This window comes from Neolamprologus multifasciatus, chromosome 22 (assembly GCF_963576455.1).
Source record: "Neolamprologus multifasciatus chromosome 22, fNeoMul1.2, whole genome shotgun sequence".
Lineage (NCBI taxonomy): Eukaryota > Metazoa > Chordata > Actinopteri > Cichliformes > Cichlidae > Neolamprologus > Neolamprologus multifasciatus.
The window spans coordinates 13,364,720-13,380,549 of record NC_140459.1 but is presented as its reverse complement, the minus strand read 5'-3'; the positions used below and the strand labels follow the sequence as shown (position 1 = coordinate 13,380,549).

At 39.9% G+C, this 15,830-nt stretch overlaps 2 protein-coding genes across 4 annotated transcripts in view; both read left to right on the top strand.

Annotated features, from left to right (window-relative positions):
* Positions 1–3,677, top strand: part of setdb1a (SET domain bifurcated histone lysine methyltransferase 1a) — a 7,447-nt gene extending 3,770 nt beyond the window's left edge. The window contains exons 4-11 of one of the 2 annotated variants that reach the window (XM_085147567.1): positions 467–570; positions 656–1,270; positions 1,547–1,708; positions 2,474–2,669; positions 2,752–2,825; positions 3,058–3,248; positions 3,358–3,484; positions 3,579–3,677. In XM_085147567.1, the coding sequence (XP_085003693.1) occupies positions 467–570; positions 656–1,270; positions 1,547–1,708; positions 2,474–2,669; positions 2,752–2,825; positions 3,058–3,248; positions 3,358–3,444 (1,429 nt within the window). In that variant the 3' untranslated portion in view covers positions 3,445–3,484; positions 3,579–3,677. The remainder of the gene's footprint in view (positions 1–466; positions 571–655; positions 1,271–1,546; positions 1,709–2,473; positions 2,670–2,751; positions 2,826–3,057; positions 3,249–3,357; positions 3,485–3,578) is intronic. The other variant, XR_014871774.1, reaches the window with a different exon arrangement.
* Positions 3,678–3,819: 142 nt separating this feature from the next.
* Positions 3,820–14,152, top strand: clk2a (CDC-like kinase 2a). Of its 2 annotated transcripts, none has more exons than XM_085147566.1 (13): positions 3,820–4,439; positions 5,739–5,938; positions 6,059–6,338; positions 7,412–7,502; positions 8,376–8,442; positions 9,845–9,961; positions 10,109–10,275; positions 10,742–10,836; positions 11,161–11,290; positions 12,051–12,133; positions 12,446–12,525; positions 12,620–12,710; positions 12,860–13,048. In XM_085147566.1, the coding sequence occupies exons 2-13, from the start codon at positions 5,739–5,741 to the stop codon at positions 13,046–13,048; spliced, it is 1,590 nt and encodes a 529-aa protein (XP_085003692.1). In that variant the 5' UTR covers positions 3,820–4,439. The 2 variants fall into 2 exon arrangements, with proteins under 2 accessions (XP_085003692.1, XP_085003690.1); XM_085147564.1 differs by lacking the exon at positions 3,820–4,439 and adding an exon at positions 4,465–4,720 and having other exon boundaries at positions 12,860–14,152.
* Positions 14,153–15,830: the final 1,678 nt, after the last annotated feature.

Below are 15,830 nucleotides of genomic sequence, written 5' to 3'. Positions count from 1 at the left end.
AGAGGTCAGCCACCCTTCGGAGAAAGCTCATTTCTGCTGCTTGTATTCGCGATCTCGATCTTTTAGTCACTGCACTAGTGAACAAAACCCAGAGATACTTAAGCACCTCCACTGTGGGAAGTTACTTGTCTCTGACCTGGAGTGGCAACTCGACCGTTTTTCCGGCTGAGGACCGTGGTCCCCCTTTTCCCCAGACTCTGCTTCCTCTACGAAAGATGTGTCAGTGGGATTAAGAAGTATTCCATCCACCGCACAACAATATTCTTAGTCAAAGTCAGCAGTGCTCCACCTGCACTATACACAGTGCAGGTAGAGCACGACTTTCCCCTCCTGAGTTGCCTGATGATTTGCCAGAATCTCTTCCGAGGCATGAATGTGCTATGTTAAATATCAGAGCCTGTATACTGGTTACTTTCTGTGTTTTCTATCTTCTCTTCATTCATTTCTCTTTGTTTTTGTCATTCAGGTCTGTGGCTGCATGTGAGGATACTGTCAAGAAACTTTACTCATTGTTGGAATGGGAGTACAGTGACACAGATTTGGACGATGACAATAACCAAGCAAGCTGTGGTAAAGCAAAATTTAATTAAAAAATGTGCACTTGGTAGGTTTGTTTGAAAGCTACAATTTAACCTGTGATTTTTACTGTTTTTAGGACAAGCATCACCACTGTCATGCGAGTCTGTTCCCTCAGAAACTCAAGTCCACAGACCTCTGGCTTCTAATGGCTCGGCTTCTTTTTCATCTAAGCCAAATGACAGCAAAAAACAAGAAAGAGTTCTGAGAAAAAAACACCCTCTCGCTTTGAAGAGCCCAGTAGTGGTCCTGACCAGAATGACTGGATCTCAAATGACCAGCTCTCCATCTTCTCCATCGCCTCAGAATCACTGGAGTGAAGATGAGTCTTTAGGCACTGATGGGTCTGACATGCAGTGGGAACCCAGCGGAGACTCGAGTGATACCGACTTTTCTATTTCAAGTACACGTTCAAACAAGAGGAAAAAAATGACCAAAAAGAATGGAAACCACACTAAGAATGACACAACACATCAGGAGAGAAGAAGCTCCATCAGAAGCGGAGCAAAGACATCGACTCTGACAACAAACGCAGAAAGCAGCGCCAAAAGCAGCCCAGTGAAAACATTGACGCAGCAAGCGGGTACAGTTCCTGATGCAAAAGGCAAAACAGCAAAGTCACCACAAGCCGACACAAACACAAGTGCTGAAAGCAAGGCAACAAAAACATCGACAAAACCAGCAAGCGCTTCAGGTAATGACCACAAAATATACATTATGCAAAAACATAAAAAACTCCATGTAAGACCTTTTTTTTTGCCCAGATCTTAGGTTTATGTGGGGATTTATGTGTTTTTAAGCTGATTTAAAGCTGTATTATATTGTTGAATAGTAGAAAATATTGGCAAATTTAAAGATCTTGCTTTGTACACTGAGGAACAGCTCACTACCAGATTTCCAAACACAGAAATCACAAGATCTATCCAATCGTCAGTGTTCAAATGACATTTTGCTCCTTTTACGCTGACAGGAGTAACTCCTGTAACCACTGTATCAGCTGCTTCCCAGTCCTCAGCCACAAAGACCCCTGCTGCGGTGCCACAAACAGAGATCAGTGTGAACATGAAGGTCCTGGCCAGAAAGAGGCCTTTGAGCTGGCATCCAGGGACAATTGTTGAAATAATAACAAAGGGTAAGAATAATAAAGAAAAGACTCTATTGGTAAGCACAAAGCAGACTGTAAAGTTTCACATTTGTCTTTAGCTTGACAGCTACTCGTCGATTAAAGAGGTCTTGTTTTGTGTAGTTGGGAATGTTGGGTGACATTTAATCAGTTTAATCTGTGAAATGGCTTTGAGGTAGTTAGTACGTTAAGCAATGAATTGGATTTATTTGGAGACGTTCTGTAGCTCTGTTGACGCTGATTGTCATCAGGACGTCATGGCAAGCAGAGCTCGACACACTATTGCTCTGGTAGCTAAGATAACAAAAATTTTAAACTTCAAAGTAAACAAAAGAAATTATGTGATGCTAAAGGAAGTGTCCCATAGTTGAGGCTAGACTAGCAACGTTTCGATTTTTTTTCTACTCTTTTTTTCTTCTTTATTTTGTTGAGTGGTTGTGGTTGTGCTTGTTGTTATTACACACACCATGCATGCGATATGACATATGAGTGACATTACCACAGTTTAAAGTTTGTTGGTGTTTGGGCCTCACCAACTGAATTCCTCTGACAGCACATTTTGACACAGATTGTGATGCTGTAACTTAACGGCTGGCGCTTAAGCGCTTTTGATTACGCTCTCAAAGAAAATAGATACATTTGATATGAGAAAAAAACCCATTTAATTTAACAAATGCACCTGTATTTGACATTTCTTCTTTCAAGAAAACGCAGTATGTAGAAGCAAATGTGGTATAATCTGAAGTGTTTCCGATGTTTCTTTAATCATTTCAGAAGATGGCAGGGTGAAATACAAGGTCAACTTTAAGGAGAAGGGGAGGAGCCTAGTGTCTGGTCACCACATTGCCTTTGAACACATGCCAAAGGTGAATGAGTTGCTTGTCGGTGCGCGTGTGGTGGTCCGGAGCAAAGACGACCAGTTTATGCCTGGTTTCATGGCAGAGGTCCCCTCCAGAAAAAACCGCATGAGGTTAGTGTGTTTTACTCTGGTGATAAATTCAGATTGTGAAGGTGGGAAAAAAATGTAACATTTTTTAATTTTTATATTCCAGGTTCCTGATTTTTACTGATGATCACACTCCAGTGTATGCTAGCTTACGTGCAATGCACATGGTTTGCAAACCGCGTAAGTTCAGGTTATTTATGGTTGTCTGTCTCTGTGTTAGTCCTGTGACAGACTAGCGATCTGTCCAGGTGTACCCCGCCTGTCGTCTTATGACAGCTGGGACACCAGCTGTCGTCAAGACCATAATATCTAATTTTATAAAATCCAGAATCCCAATTCTTCTATACTCGCTGTCCACAGCAGCTGCTATTATAATACTGCTACTAAGAAGATTTTCCATTTTCTATGACAGTGGAGAACCCTTTGGATGATATCCTAGATGAAAAGCACAAGCTTTTCATGCAGAATTATATAAAGAAGTGGCCTTATCCACCCATGACGCAGTACCATGTCGGACAGACTGTAAACGTGGAACGTAATGGATTCCTACAGAGGAGTAAAGTACTGGATATCGACTGCAGTTTGATGGAAGTTGTTTTTCTGGTCTGTTCCATCTTAAGTTGTTCCTGTTTTTTTTTTTTTTTTTTTTTTAAATCCTGTTACATTTATTTCAATTTTGTGACTTACTGTAGTGTGTTCATTTCATGTTTAGGATGATGATCATAAGGAGTGGATCCACCGAGGCTCCAGTTGCTTGGAACAAATGATTAATGTGAATGAGAATTTAAATAAGACTTAAAAGGAGGACAGGCGGAAGAGTAACACTACCTCAGTCAATGGTAAACTACTTTCGTATGTGGAGAAAAATTATGTTATCCTGGTTATCCCTACTGGCTTACTAGTCTCTCTGTTTCCCTGTTTTGTGTGCTTTAGAGTCATCACCATCATCAAACTGATGGACTATGAGGATGCTTTAAGTTTGTCCAGCTGAGCCTTTCTCTTACTCCTGGGGATAATGCCTTCAGACCATGCAGATACTACAAATGTATTCATTTTATAACAGATTTTGTACAGCTGAACAAAAATAAAATTTTCTTAGTAGGTTCAAACTTATTATGTGTTAATCTGAAAAAGTGAAAAAGAGGGCATCTCTTATATGTGTGTGGCTGCAAAGTCTGCAGCTCATTTTCAAGTTGTTTTACCAAAAAAATAAATCAAAATGTTTGTAATAAAACTACAAGGAATTAAAATCAAAATGTGTGACTTAACATGTAAAAGCTTATAAAAGCAAGAATGCCGCCATCTCCCTCCATTATATCCACTATCCTTCATCTACACGTCTAAACCATCTCAGCCTTTCCTCCTAAATCTGTTCACCGCCCTTTCTCCATAGTAATTTGTATACCACCACAGGTATGTCATTTTAAAAGGTTTAAAACAGCAAATCAAATATTTGGACATGGAGAAAACAAAAGTTAAAAGGTAGCTGATAAAAATCAGCTGTCCATAATTTAATAAGGACTTGTAACGGTTGTAGGTTGGGGTGGTAATTCCTCACTAGTTCCTTGTGGATGTCTACCTTCGAACAGGAGTAGCCACATTTGAGCACAGGAGGGCGGTACGAGCGCCGAATTGAACCAGAACTAGCTGTACTAAGCAGACAGAAAAAAAAAAACTGGCTAGGTGATAGCAAAAGAGCTTTGAACATCGAGCTGGCGAGAAGGTAGAGGAGAAAAGTGGAACGCCACCACGGATTTTTTGTGGGATAAACGTACAGGGCTCGCTGCTAAAACGGTAAACACCGTGTATATTTAAATAAGCTACATAGCGATTCTGCAGTTAGCGCGGCTGCTAGCGTAAGTAGCAAGTTAGCTTGACGAACGTAGCTAAGTTAAGATGGCGGTCAAATTATTTACATTAGCTAGTTGCTAGCAATGCATGCTAATAGATACTACGTCGCTTGTTGATTAGTTACTTCTCTCCAGACTTTGAAATATTGGTGCTGTTAGTAAATGTGCTGGAGTGTTAAAGATGCTTAATTTTACTAATCCATGCAGAGATTAACGACCTTAACGGTAATTTAGCCTTACGTTTAACGAGTGTTGCATCGTCTTGGAATGTGTGTAAACAGCATAGGCAACGCTTAATGAGTAACCACGATCAATTTATTAACTTGGCATTTACTTGTGCTTTCACTCTGCGTTGGATAAGGCTTAACTGAACTCATTTGCTCTAATAATTACTTCTGACTACAGTGCTAATGGCTTTGCAATGGTTTGATGCACCGCTGTGTGGTTTGGGGGTTGTCAAGTTTATTATGGTCATGCAACAGGGTTATTATAGCTATATCATCTCATTTGAACGCTGTTCTTCTTATTTTCAGTATTTTCAGACCCGTTGCAATAATTTTGCACATAGCTTTAGGTCCTTTTGTTGAGAATTTTGTTGAAAATTTTGTTGCCTTTTTAGGCATGAAGGAAAGTTGAACTGTTCTGATGGTGGCCTCCTATATAACCACGTTTACAGAAATGTCTGCTTCTAGGTTAAGGGTAGTTTAATTAAACAGTAAAAATAATATTTACACTTGTCATGCAGTTGAACGTATGATGCTAAAAGTGCCTGTTTCCAAGTTGACAATAAAGTTTGTTATGAAATTGTCTTTTTACTTTCAATTTAAATTCTTAAAACATAACGACAGTTAAATCAGGGAACTTGCACACTCGCGAGACTTCTGGGTTGTGCGGAGTTCAAATTACTTAAGGTTGAATACGTTTTTATTGGCGAAAAGTCAAAAAATAAAAAGGAAAGGGAGTATTGTTCAGTAAGGTAACACAGATTTTTGCTTTGTGAACCCATATGTGGAAAAGCTGTGCTGATGTACACAGTCCCGATTTGAGCCTTTGGGGAATAACTCTGAACTTTACAGTATTGTTGGGGGGTCTGTAACTACACACGAGAAACGTGCAGGTATTTAGTCCTTCAAATCCCATGAGTTTGGCAGTGATCAGCTGCTCCAATAATTTGAATGTAAGGAGTGACTTTCCTTAAACATATTTTGGTACTCTGTGCTAATTTGTTTCCTTTTTACACCAGATGCCTCACACAAGACGATACTCGTCGTCGGAAAGAGACAGTCGAGCCAGCTACCAGGATCGTTACAGAGACCGAGACAGAGGGCGAAGACATCGACACAGAAGAACGCCGACTTACTCCTCCAGCAGTGACAGAGAAAGAGACCGAGACAGGAGGGGACGTGGACACAGACAGGAAGGAAGCTATGTACGGTCACGGAGGTGCGTTATGGTCAAATTAGCTTGGGCTTTTACTCTTTCATGTTATATTTAACGCTCTTTCACTTTATTATTGGTTGCCAGTCTTAAGGTTTCGGGATATTTCTCTGCTCTCTTATTCAGTCGCAGCTATGACAATCGGTCAGTGGAACAACGACCGTTTGACAGAAGATATTGCGAGGGATACAGACGGTTTGATCAGAGCAGAGAACGCGACAGAGACAGGGAGCCACACGGAGCAGCCGAAAGTTACTATCCACGTGACTTCTCGCCGAACATGTACGACTACAGACGCGGCCGTGAGAGGGAGCGTGAACGAGAAGAGTCGTACCGGAGGAAAGGCAGCAGGCGTAAGCACAAACGAAGGCGGCGTAGAACCAGGTCCTATAGCGCATCCTCCTCGGTGAGTACAGCCAGACCTGAGTTTGTGCTTTAAGTCCTCATCCTCTACCTCCAACTCCTGTTTCTTTCGCTCAGCTCTCTCTGCCTCTGTCCTGTCCTAACCTTTTCTTTACAGCCCCTAGATTTGGTAAGTAGTAAAACCTTTATGATTTATTTTTGTTCTGTCACAGGGTTTTTTATTATATTTGTGAATAGGTGGGTTTGGCTCTAATTGGCTCTTTTTTTTCAAAAATTCTTTCTCCTTTTTATGGTAGAGCATTTTCATTTTTATACAGACACTTTTTAGTACTTCAGCCGCTATTTTGTCACCAATAATTGTTACTGTAATTTATTTATTTTACTTTTTTTTTTTTTTTTTTTTATTTCTAAGAGGGCAGAAAGCCTTGTGATTTTTGTTTTGGCTCTTGCAATTATTATTCTTTTTTTTTTTTTTTTAATGATGAAAAAAGTGAAAATGTTCTGCCAACCATGGTGCATTAGATTTTTATTAAAATTTATTGCCATTTAAAATGAGTTGGCTCTAATTATTTCTTTTTGTGTGGGGTGTGGTTAATCACACCTGTTAAGTATTTTTATGAATGTAAATGAGGAAAAGGTTTGAATTTGATGTAGTATAACTGTTGGGATTATCTTTAAAGAAGTCCTGCTTGAATGTTTATGGCGTTGTTATTTTATCTTTCATCTTGTTGCAAAGTTTTGAAGTAGTTATGTATATTATTGTTTTAATTGGTTGTTGCGTTGATGAATGGATGTGCCAGTTGCTTCCTTGTTTGTAAGCAGCTGTGGTTTAAAGGTAGGGGGGCGGGAGAGGAGCAGAGGACAACATGTGATCTTTGACTTGTTCCCTTGCACTATATCCCTATCGTTATATATTTCCTTCACGTGGTGTCATGCGTGAATCGCCCAATGACCATGAAACCCACCTACAACCACAACTACATCAACTACCACCCTCCTCCTCCCTCCTCATCCACCTGTGCCACCTGACGCCGTGGCTGCGGCTGCCCCTGAAACCCCCCCTGTCCCCTTCGGTCGTGTTGTGACCTGCTGATGGCCGTTTGGGTGTGAATACAGCGGAGCAACAGCCGGACGCGTGCACTGAGTGTGAGGGACGACGAGGAAGGGCACCTGATCTGTCGGAGTGGGGACGTCCTGCAAGAGAGATGTACTCACTGCCACTACTCTATCGTAACCCTTCTCCATATGAGTATTAAAGCATAGAGCATTTACATGACATGGGGAGTGCCTGATGATCATGATGATGATGAGGCCTTGCTAGAATGCTCTTCGCTCTAGCTGAAATAGCAGGGTGGATTGCAAGAATGTTGAAGATTTTAGGAGGGACTTTAGATACAATCTGCTTTTTTTTTTTTTTTTTTTTTTTTTTTTTTTCCTTTTTTTTCTAGGATTTTTAAGCTGTGGAGCATTTCCTTTATGTTTCACAGGTTATTTGACTTTCCTAAACTTAGAAATCCAATTTGCAGCTGTTTGTTTATGTTGCGCTTTAGCTTACAACTCAGTTACAGTTTTAAATCTGTAACTTAAGCTAGATGTTTTTCACTCGGATGGTTTCAGGGTCACATCACTTATTCATCACAAATTTCACTAAGGTTAGAACAACCAGTGCACATTTTAAGACTTTCTTTACATTAAACGCTTCATTTGAGAATGATTGCAATACATATTATTTTTTATGTTTCAAGTTTATACAGCATTTGTATCGTTTTGGGCAAAGACAAAAGGATGCGCTCTAATAGCTTCTATGACTGCAAATTGGTCATCAAAGGAAGGGAGTGCTTTATGTTTGCCCCCTTTGTTTTACATCATAGCACCATTTAGCTACCATAGCCTTACGCGCAACGTTTTAAGCCTGCCAGACTCAGTAGGCAGCAATTCGGAAAGGGGATGGGCGCTAGCACTGATTCGCCTGTCTACACTTTTGCATTGTGTATTCCTGCACGAGTCCACATTTCTAATGCTTCTTTTTTTCCCCCCGCTCTCCCTCTCTTGTTTTTTCTCTCTTTGTACTGTGTTGCAGATGAGATTGTCAGCACTTTGGGGGAAGGCACCTTTGGCAGGGTGATGCGGTGCATTGACCATCGCAGGTGTGTGAGCTCTCAGTCTCTGCGTGTCTTAATAGTTCATTAGGGAATTGTTGTTTCCTCAGCAACAAGAAACAAGAGCCTCTCCGTGCATGTTTTGGGCTGGGATATTAAGATACATCAGAGGTGTTTAACCCATTTTTAGTACATGGGCAACATGCAGCCTGTATTGAGCAGGATGGACCAGTACAAGTATTGCATAAAACCCTCTGTAGGAGAAAGGAACTACCTCTCTAAATGTCTTTTATTTATGGTTACAACCACATGTATTTTGGCAAAAATAGCTTTTTCTATGCATTTTGCATGCCAGGGTGAAGGTTTTTGAGAAGTTCATTTCTACTTTTACATGTGAATAAGGAAAATTGATTTCCAGCCTGTGCACCTTTATTTTCTTTTTTTTGATGTATCACTGTGTTATTGTTTGTAGGCTTTTGATTGGCCACAATTTCTTCAGAGATAGTGATGATGAACAGCCTGAAATTTCATAAGAAAAATAATTAGTCTTAAATTATCGTTATGTCTGTTGTCTGTACCTGTGCAATACAATTTACGGACCACTGTGAATCAATGACAGCACAAAGGATTTACACGTAGAGTTTTTTTTTATTAAGGTAAACAGTGTTTTATGTTTCAAGTAACTTGTTGAGGTTGTTCATTATCAGTAATTTTAGAGTCACATTATCACACCAGACATGGCAGAAAGACATTTCTGATTTTAATAATAATAATAATAATAATAATGGATTGGATTTATATAGCGCTTTTCAAGGCACCCAAAGTGCTTTACAATGCCATTATTCATTCACTCTCGCATTCACACACTGGTGGAGGCAAGCTACGGTTGTAGCCACAGCTGCCCTGGGGCAGACTGACAGAAGTGAGGCTGCCATATCGCAGGCTGCAATTCTGGTTCTGTTCACCACATCGTGATGTATACTGAAAATCAGCTCAAGAGTATTTTAGTCCCCTGTGACTGTGAGCCCCTCATGTGAACAGGAGCTATTTGTGCTTCTCTCCCTGCGGAAGATTTATTTTGTTGTGACAGAGCTAGAAATGTGCATCAGTTCATGTTCATGCCCAGGGCCTTAAGATCGTGATGTGCCATCGTTATGGGTTAATGTCTTCCAACCAGCTGGAGCTGCTGCAGTGACTTCTCTCTCATATATATATATATATATATATATATATATATATATATATATATTCCCCATCCTATAAATAACTTGATAATTGGAGCCTTTGCTCTCACAGCCAGGCAGTTAACTACTCTGTCTTGAATCTATAAATAAACAGGTGCTAGTGTTTAGCATTCAGGGCTGCACACAGGGATTACATAAAAAAAAAAAGGCATGTTTTGTGTTTCATCACGTTAGTGTTTGTATTCATAATCTCTTGTGTTTTACAGGGGAGGAGCCCACGTTGCTCTGAAAATTATCAAGAATGTGGAGAAATACAAGGAAGCAGCTCGCTTGGAGATCAATGTACTGGAGAAGATCAATGAAAAGGATCCCGATAACAAATTGTGAGTTCTGACTCAGTCATGCGGCACTGTGGTTAAACCTGTATTACTTAGTGTCTTGTGTTCACTCCAAGGTTTAAGCTGGTTTATGTGATTGAAGTGAATTTGTCAGCTCACTCCCTGAACCTCCCTGCTTTGTCTGTCTTGCAGTTTATGTGTACAGATGTATGACTGGTTTGACTACCACGGTCACATGTGCATCTCCTTTGAGCTGCTAGCTCTGAGCACCTTTGACTTTCTGAAGGAAAACAACTACCTGCCCTACTCAATTGGTCAGGTCAGACACATGGCCTACCAAATCTGTCTTGCTGTGAAATGTAAGTCGTATCTTTATGGTCTGTGAAATTTACAGATAAATTGGATGGGAATTAGGAATACTGTGAAAAGGGAAGACATTGATTCTTATAACTTGAGCTGTAATTTAGCTTTTGACTTGATGATTATACTTGTTCAAATCATCTGGTGTTTGTGGTAGACATTTACCACAGGAGGGCATCATAGCAAAAAGGGTGTTGGCCCCACTGACTTATCAAGTTTCTCTTTAGTAAATAAAAGCTATATATCCTCACCAAGCCCTTTAACTTGTTTACTGTTGTTAATGTTCTCATGTTGGTTTTACTGAGATATTCTAGTAGTGCTTTTCTGATGCTTCTCTATTAGTATTATGATTATTAGTATTATATGTTGTAATAAATGGTGAGTAGACAGTTTGTATAAAGTGATGTAAGGTAACTGACAATTTTGAATAACTTAATCAGTGAAGGTTGCTTTTTACCTCCGTAGTTCTCCACGACAATAAGCTGACACATACAGACCTCAAGCCTGAGAACATCCTGTTTGTCAACTCAGACTTCACCATGTCCTACAACGTAGAGAAGGTAAGAGTCAAGGAAAACAGTTTAAAAAACAAAACAAAAACCCAACAATCATATTTGTTTATAGGCAGGTTGGTTCCAGAACTCAAGGGCTACTTTTTGTTCATTTTACATATGAAGAAAAAAAAAAGTTCTTTATAAAAATTTATCACCTTTCTTGTAGGTGGAGGAAAGTTTTCCTGTTACTTATTGCTGGCAGTTATGATAAATAGATATGAAAACACGTGTTGCTATATTTTAAGGGGAAAAAAGCTAAGCTTCTCTACTGCAGATTTACTCTTGAGAGAAAGCTGGGCATTTCTGAAAAACATGTGTGTTATCTTCCAGAAACGAGAGGAGCGGACTGTTAAGAGCACGGCAGTACGCGTGGTGGACTTTGGCAGTGCCACATTTGACCACGAGCACCACAGCACCATTGTGTCCACGCGGCATTACCGTGCCCCTGAGGTCATATTAGGTGAGAACTGCTATAGATGTACAGTAGATTGCTTTGTGATTATATCCACAAATCTTTGGCCCAGTCACATGAGCAGCTGTGGCTTTTTCAGTTGACACGATATGCTTTACTTGGAAGACCAAAAGTTTACTTTGAAGTTATTTTAAAAAGCAAACAAACAAACAAAAAGAAACGGGTTCAAACAGGCACGGCTCAGCTCCTGCCCCGATTGCTTTGTTAGGAAAAACAAATGGGATTTATGATATGTGATATTCAAGTATGTGAAATATTCACTTTTACACAAGTGTATCATCAGTGGTACAATAAGCATCTACTGAAAGCAGTTTATGCTGAGATCAATTGGGGCTGGTTGATGTAAGGAGTGCAAAATGACTCACATCAGAAACAAATTGGATCATTTGAATGTTTTTTGTGTGACTTGAGGAAGCATGCGAATCCTTTCCAGCGTGCATGTTGCTTTAAACTCAACAATGTACTGATAAGTAATTGATGATAAAAGATCAACTGACTGTAACATAATGTTGTTCAAAAACACTTTCCCGGGCATTATAAGTGGGAGCCTAAACTTAGATGTAGAGAGTGTGTCTGTCTTTCCTGATAAATTCATTCCCAGTCTTCACTGCAACACTGAGTGAATCTGGCCAGAAATGGATGTAAATTAAAACATGGCTGGTTGTGGGAAGCTTACAACTACAAGGTGGTAATCCTGTCCTCTTGTAATCCTGTGGTGGTTTAGTGTACTTATACTTTTGTGTTTCAGAGCTGGGCTGGAGTCATCCCTGCGATGTGTGGAGCATTGGCTGTATCCTGTTTGAGTACTACTTGGGCTTCACTTTGTTTCAGGTACATGGCAGCACACAGATTGTTTCAGCAGAATACGCCTTTTATTTACTTTTTGTAAACTGATTTATTTGCTGAAATCTCAACTATTAGTTAAAGCTCTAATGTAAATGGGTCCTTGTAAATGCAAGTGTACAATTATTCAGTGCTGGTAAGAATGAACCCTTGCCACTGGTGAGCTCTCTAAAACCGAAGACACCATATGCAGCAGCAGAACCTGAAGTAGTTAAATCCTGATTATCTACTGAATCACTCTCTTCCTTTCTGTGTGAGTCTTTTCCCCTCTCATTCTTGCTTATCTTATATTTTTTGCAGACTCATGACAACAGGGAACATTTGGCTATGATGGAAAGAATCCTGGGACCAGTGCCCTCCAGGATGATTCGTAAGACTCGGTAAGAGAACATAAAAACACAAGTAAAGGATTAAAAATGTGCCTGATGCAAATGTATTTTTAAGCAACATTTTAAACTGATCTTACTCTCTCAGGAAGCAGAAATACTTCTATCGTGGTCGTCTTGATTGGGATGAGAGCTCCTCAGCGGGAAAATATGTTAGAGAAAACTGCAAACCATTACGGGTAAGTGGAGTGAGTGGGAAGGGCATGAATTTGATGATTAGCGGGGATGAAAAGTTCCCTGTATGATGCAGCAGATGTTTCTTGTATTTCATGTTGGAGTTTTTTTTATTGCCACTAATTTCCACTTTTTTTTCTTTTCCTTCTTTCAGCGATATCTGCTGTCCGAGGCGGAAGAGCACCACCAGCTGTTTGACCTTATCGAAAGCATGTTGGAGTATGAGCCCTCCAAGAGGCTTGCACTGGCTGACTCTCTAAAACACCCTTTCTTTGAGAACTTAGGGATCAGTGAGGCTGCAGGCACTAAGAGCTGGGAGGGCAACCGGGACATCAGCCGGTGACCCACAACCCTCCAAAGACTGAATAATGAAGGGTTTACAGTCCTTTCTGTGTGGAGCAGTGGGAACTGTTGAATAAATTGGGGCCTCATCTGTCATTAAAGCATGGACACCTTAACTTCTCGCTCCTCTGGCGTCCATTTCTGTAGCCACAAGAGGCATGTTTTTGCAGCAGAGACTAAAAATAAGCCACAGAAGATGTGGGGGAAAGAGTGAAGTCTTTTCTAGTTCTCACCTCGGCAGAGGCAAAAAAAAAATCTTTAAATGGAAGATTGTTTGTATCCAAAGTAGCCCACTATGCAGCTCCTGTCTTCCTTTAGACTTCTGAACCACCTTCCACCCTTCTTTCTGTTTACCTGTTATTTTAACCAGCATGTAAAGAAAATAAGGAAATGCTACCAGAGTCTGTCATCAAAAAAAAAGAATCAGCTTTGGAGATGAAAAAGTCTTCCGATTCTGAAGTGAATGGAAAGGGTAAAAAAGGAGACATGGAGAAGAGATTCTGTTACACAAACATCTGATCATTCAAATTGGAAAGTATTGCAAACATCTGTGGCAGAGGCAAGTGTCTCAACTTCTTGTTTACGTTGTTAATTAAAGACCTGCACATAGACTTCTTGTTTTATAAAAGAAATGTCCCCTATATGGAGAATCTGCCATAAATTAGTGGGTTTATTACTATTCACCAGTAATGTGAGAAGATAATAATGACGGGACACTCCGCTTACATGGGCCTTTGCTGCCTCTCTTATATGATAAATATGTTGTCATGCAATGATTTCTGGGTGTGAGAGTGTGTGTCTGTTGGATGGAGTGGGCGACGCGTTTATGTTTTGCTCTGGTTTACGTAAGCATTAGTTGTGGGAACATTCCCACTCATTCAAACTCCAATAACTGCCTTTTCCATGTTTGACATTTTCAGACCTGACGTCTCTCTATCGAGGTTAAGCACACAGCCCCTGTTGATGGTATTTATTATGAGTTCTTCTAGGTCATAGTCCCCACCGCCAACCTGTACATGACTTGTGTTTTTTTGTATGAAATTAAAGCGTATAAAACTGTATATATGTATTATTGTGTAGAATTAAAGTCCTCCTTGCCAAAGGCTTCTGGTTTCCGCTGTGTCCGTTTGGGCCTGTGATAAAATTAAAGGTGGTTACCATTTCTGTTTCTTACCTCAGCAATGCCTCTGCTGGATGACCTGCATAGCTGTCACACAGGTCTTTGGATGCTTGAGTGAACAAAAGGAAAATGGTGAGTATTATTTTCTAATTTGAAGTAATTTCTTTAAATCTTTCACATTTTTACTGCAAACTGTCTCTTGGATTCCACTGGCACTAAAAGCTTTCATCTTAATTGAGATGCATGCGATTCATTCATATCAGATTTTATCATTTGCACATTTTATCACCTGCATTTTCAGATTACTGAAGTCTGATTTTATAGCAAATTATTCTGGGGCACTCTTCTCTGGATCATCAGCCACACTTTAGACTCTATCACTAGACTCAGGGTCTTTTTAAGTGTATTCTTTTTTTAAAATGGGATAATTTTCATCCTGGTTTCCAAGTATCTTAACTGTTTAATAGTTTTAGGCATTTTGCATACACTGATAAAATTTAAAAAAATCCCTAATGACAGGGTTTTTTGGCAGCGACTGTCGGATGTTTTTCCTCCACCAGTCCTATCCTGTTAACTAATCTCTCTGTCATTACCCTTCAAAGTCTACGCTCAGCTGTCACCTCCTGAGGAGCAGAAGAAAGCTGAGCACAAGATCTGTTGCAACAGGTGTATAGATGGATCGTCATGTAGACTTCCCCACCTGTCAGTACTTTTATTAGTACCTTTATTTACCTCGCTGTCCCCATTCTTTCTCAAACAACAGCAGACTGAATAGAAACCCTGCTATGCATTAACCCTAAGAGAAAATGATAAAACTGAATCTGTTTGATTGAAACTGTGCTTGACTGACATACAAAGATGTGGGATGTCGGTTTTCTGGTCATTTTCTCACGTTTTCTAACAACCTGAGGAATGTCCAATTCTTTGTGTTAAATGTATAAACCTTCATATGCAGAATGGAAATAATCTGTATGGTAGAAATGCACTCTTGTAGCATCAAACACAGGTGATTCATAGTGTTGTGGGCAGGCTGAGACTGTATGAAATTCCACACTAATATAGTATTTAGTATGCTTCAATAATGAGAGTTTTACCCTTAGTATGTGTATATAATTGCAGTGTGTAGCAGTACTTTAAATGCATACTATTTCCAGGTAAATATTAGAGTATGTGGCACTGGATACTACACTGGCGTATAAATCTATAAAAACAGTGCAGCAGTAACAGGATTTAAGAGGCACAGCTGGCAGCTCAATCTTTATGGTAAATCTTTATAGTGTTTAAAAATAAGGTGCCAATTTGTTAATGATTGCTTGGTCTCGCACAGGCTGTTGGATAACCATTAACACGTGTTGCTCTGTAAGTGACATGAACAGTAGTAAAAATATTGAGTATATAGTGCATGGTTTGGGATTTCAGACAATGTGAATGCTGTTTCTCTATAGGCCTGAATTTGTCTGAGTTCACTGTGAATGAAGCGAATCTGTGAATGAAATTGATCCTTCCAGTCAATGAAACTGTCTCGTCTTTGGGTAGAAGTCGTCCTCTGTGCGTCATAAAAGCGTCATCCTCCGTCTTCCGCTTTATCAGCTCCCATCTGTCAGGCTTCCTCTGACCCTGTTGCCAAATAATTTCATCAGCTGCTAAAATTGACAATGAAAAT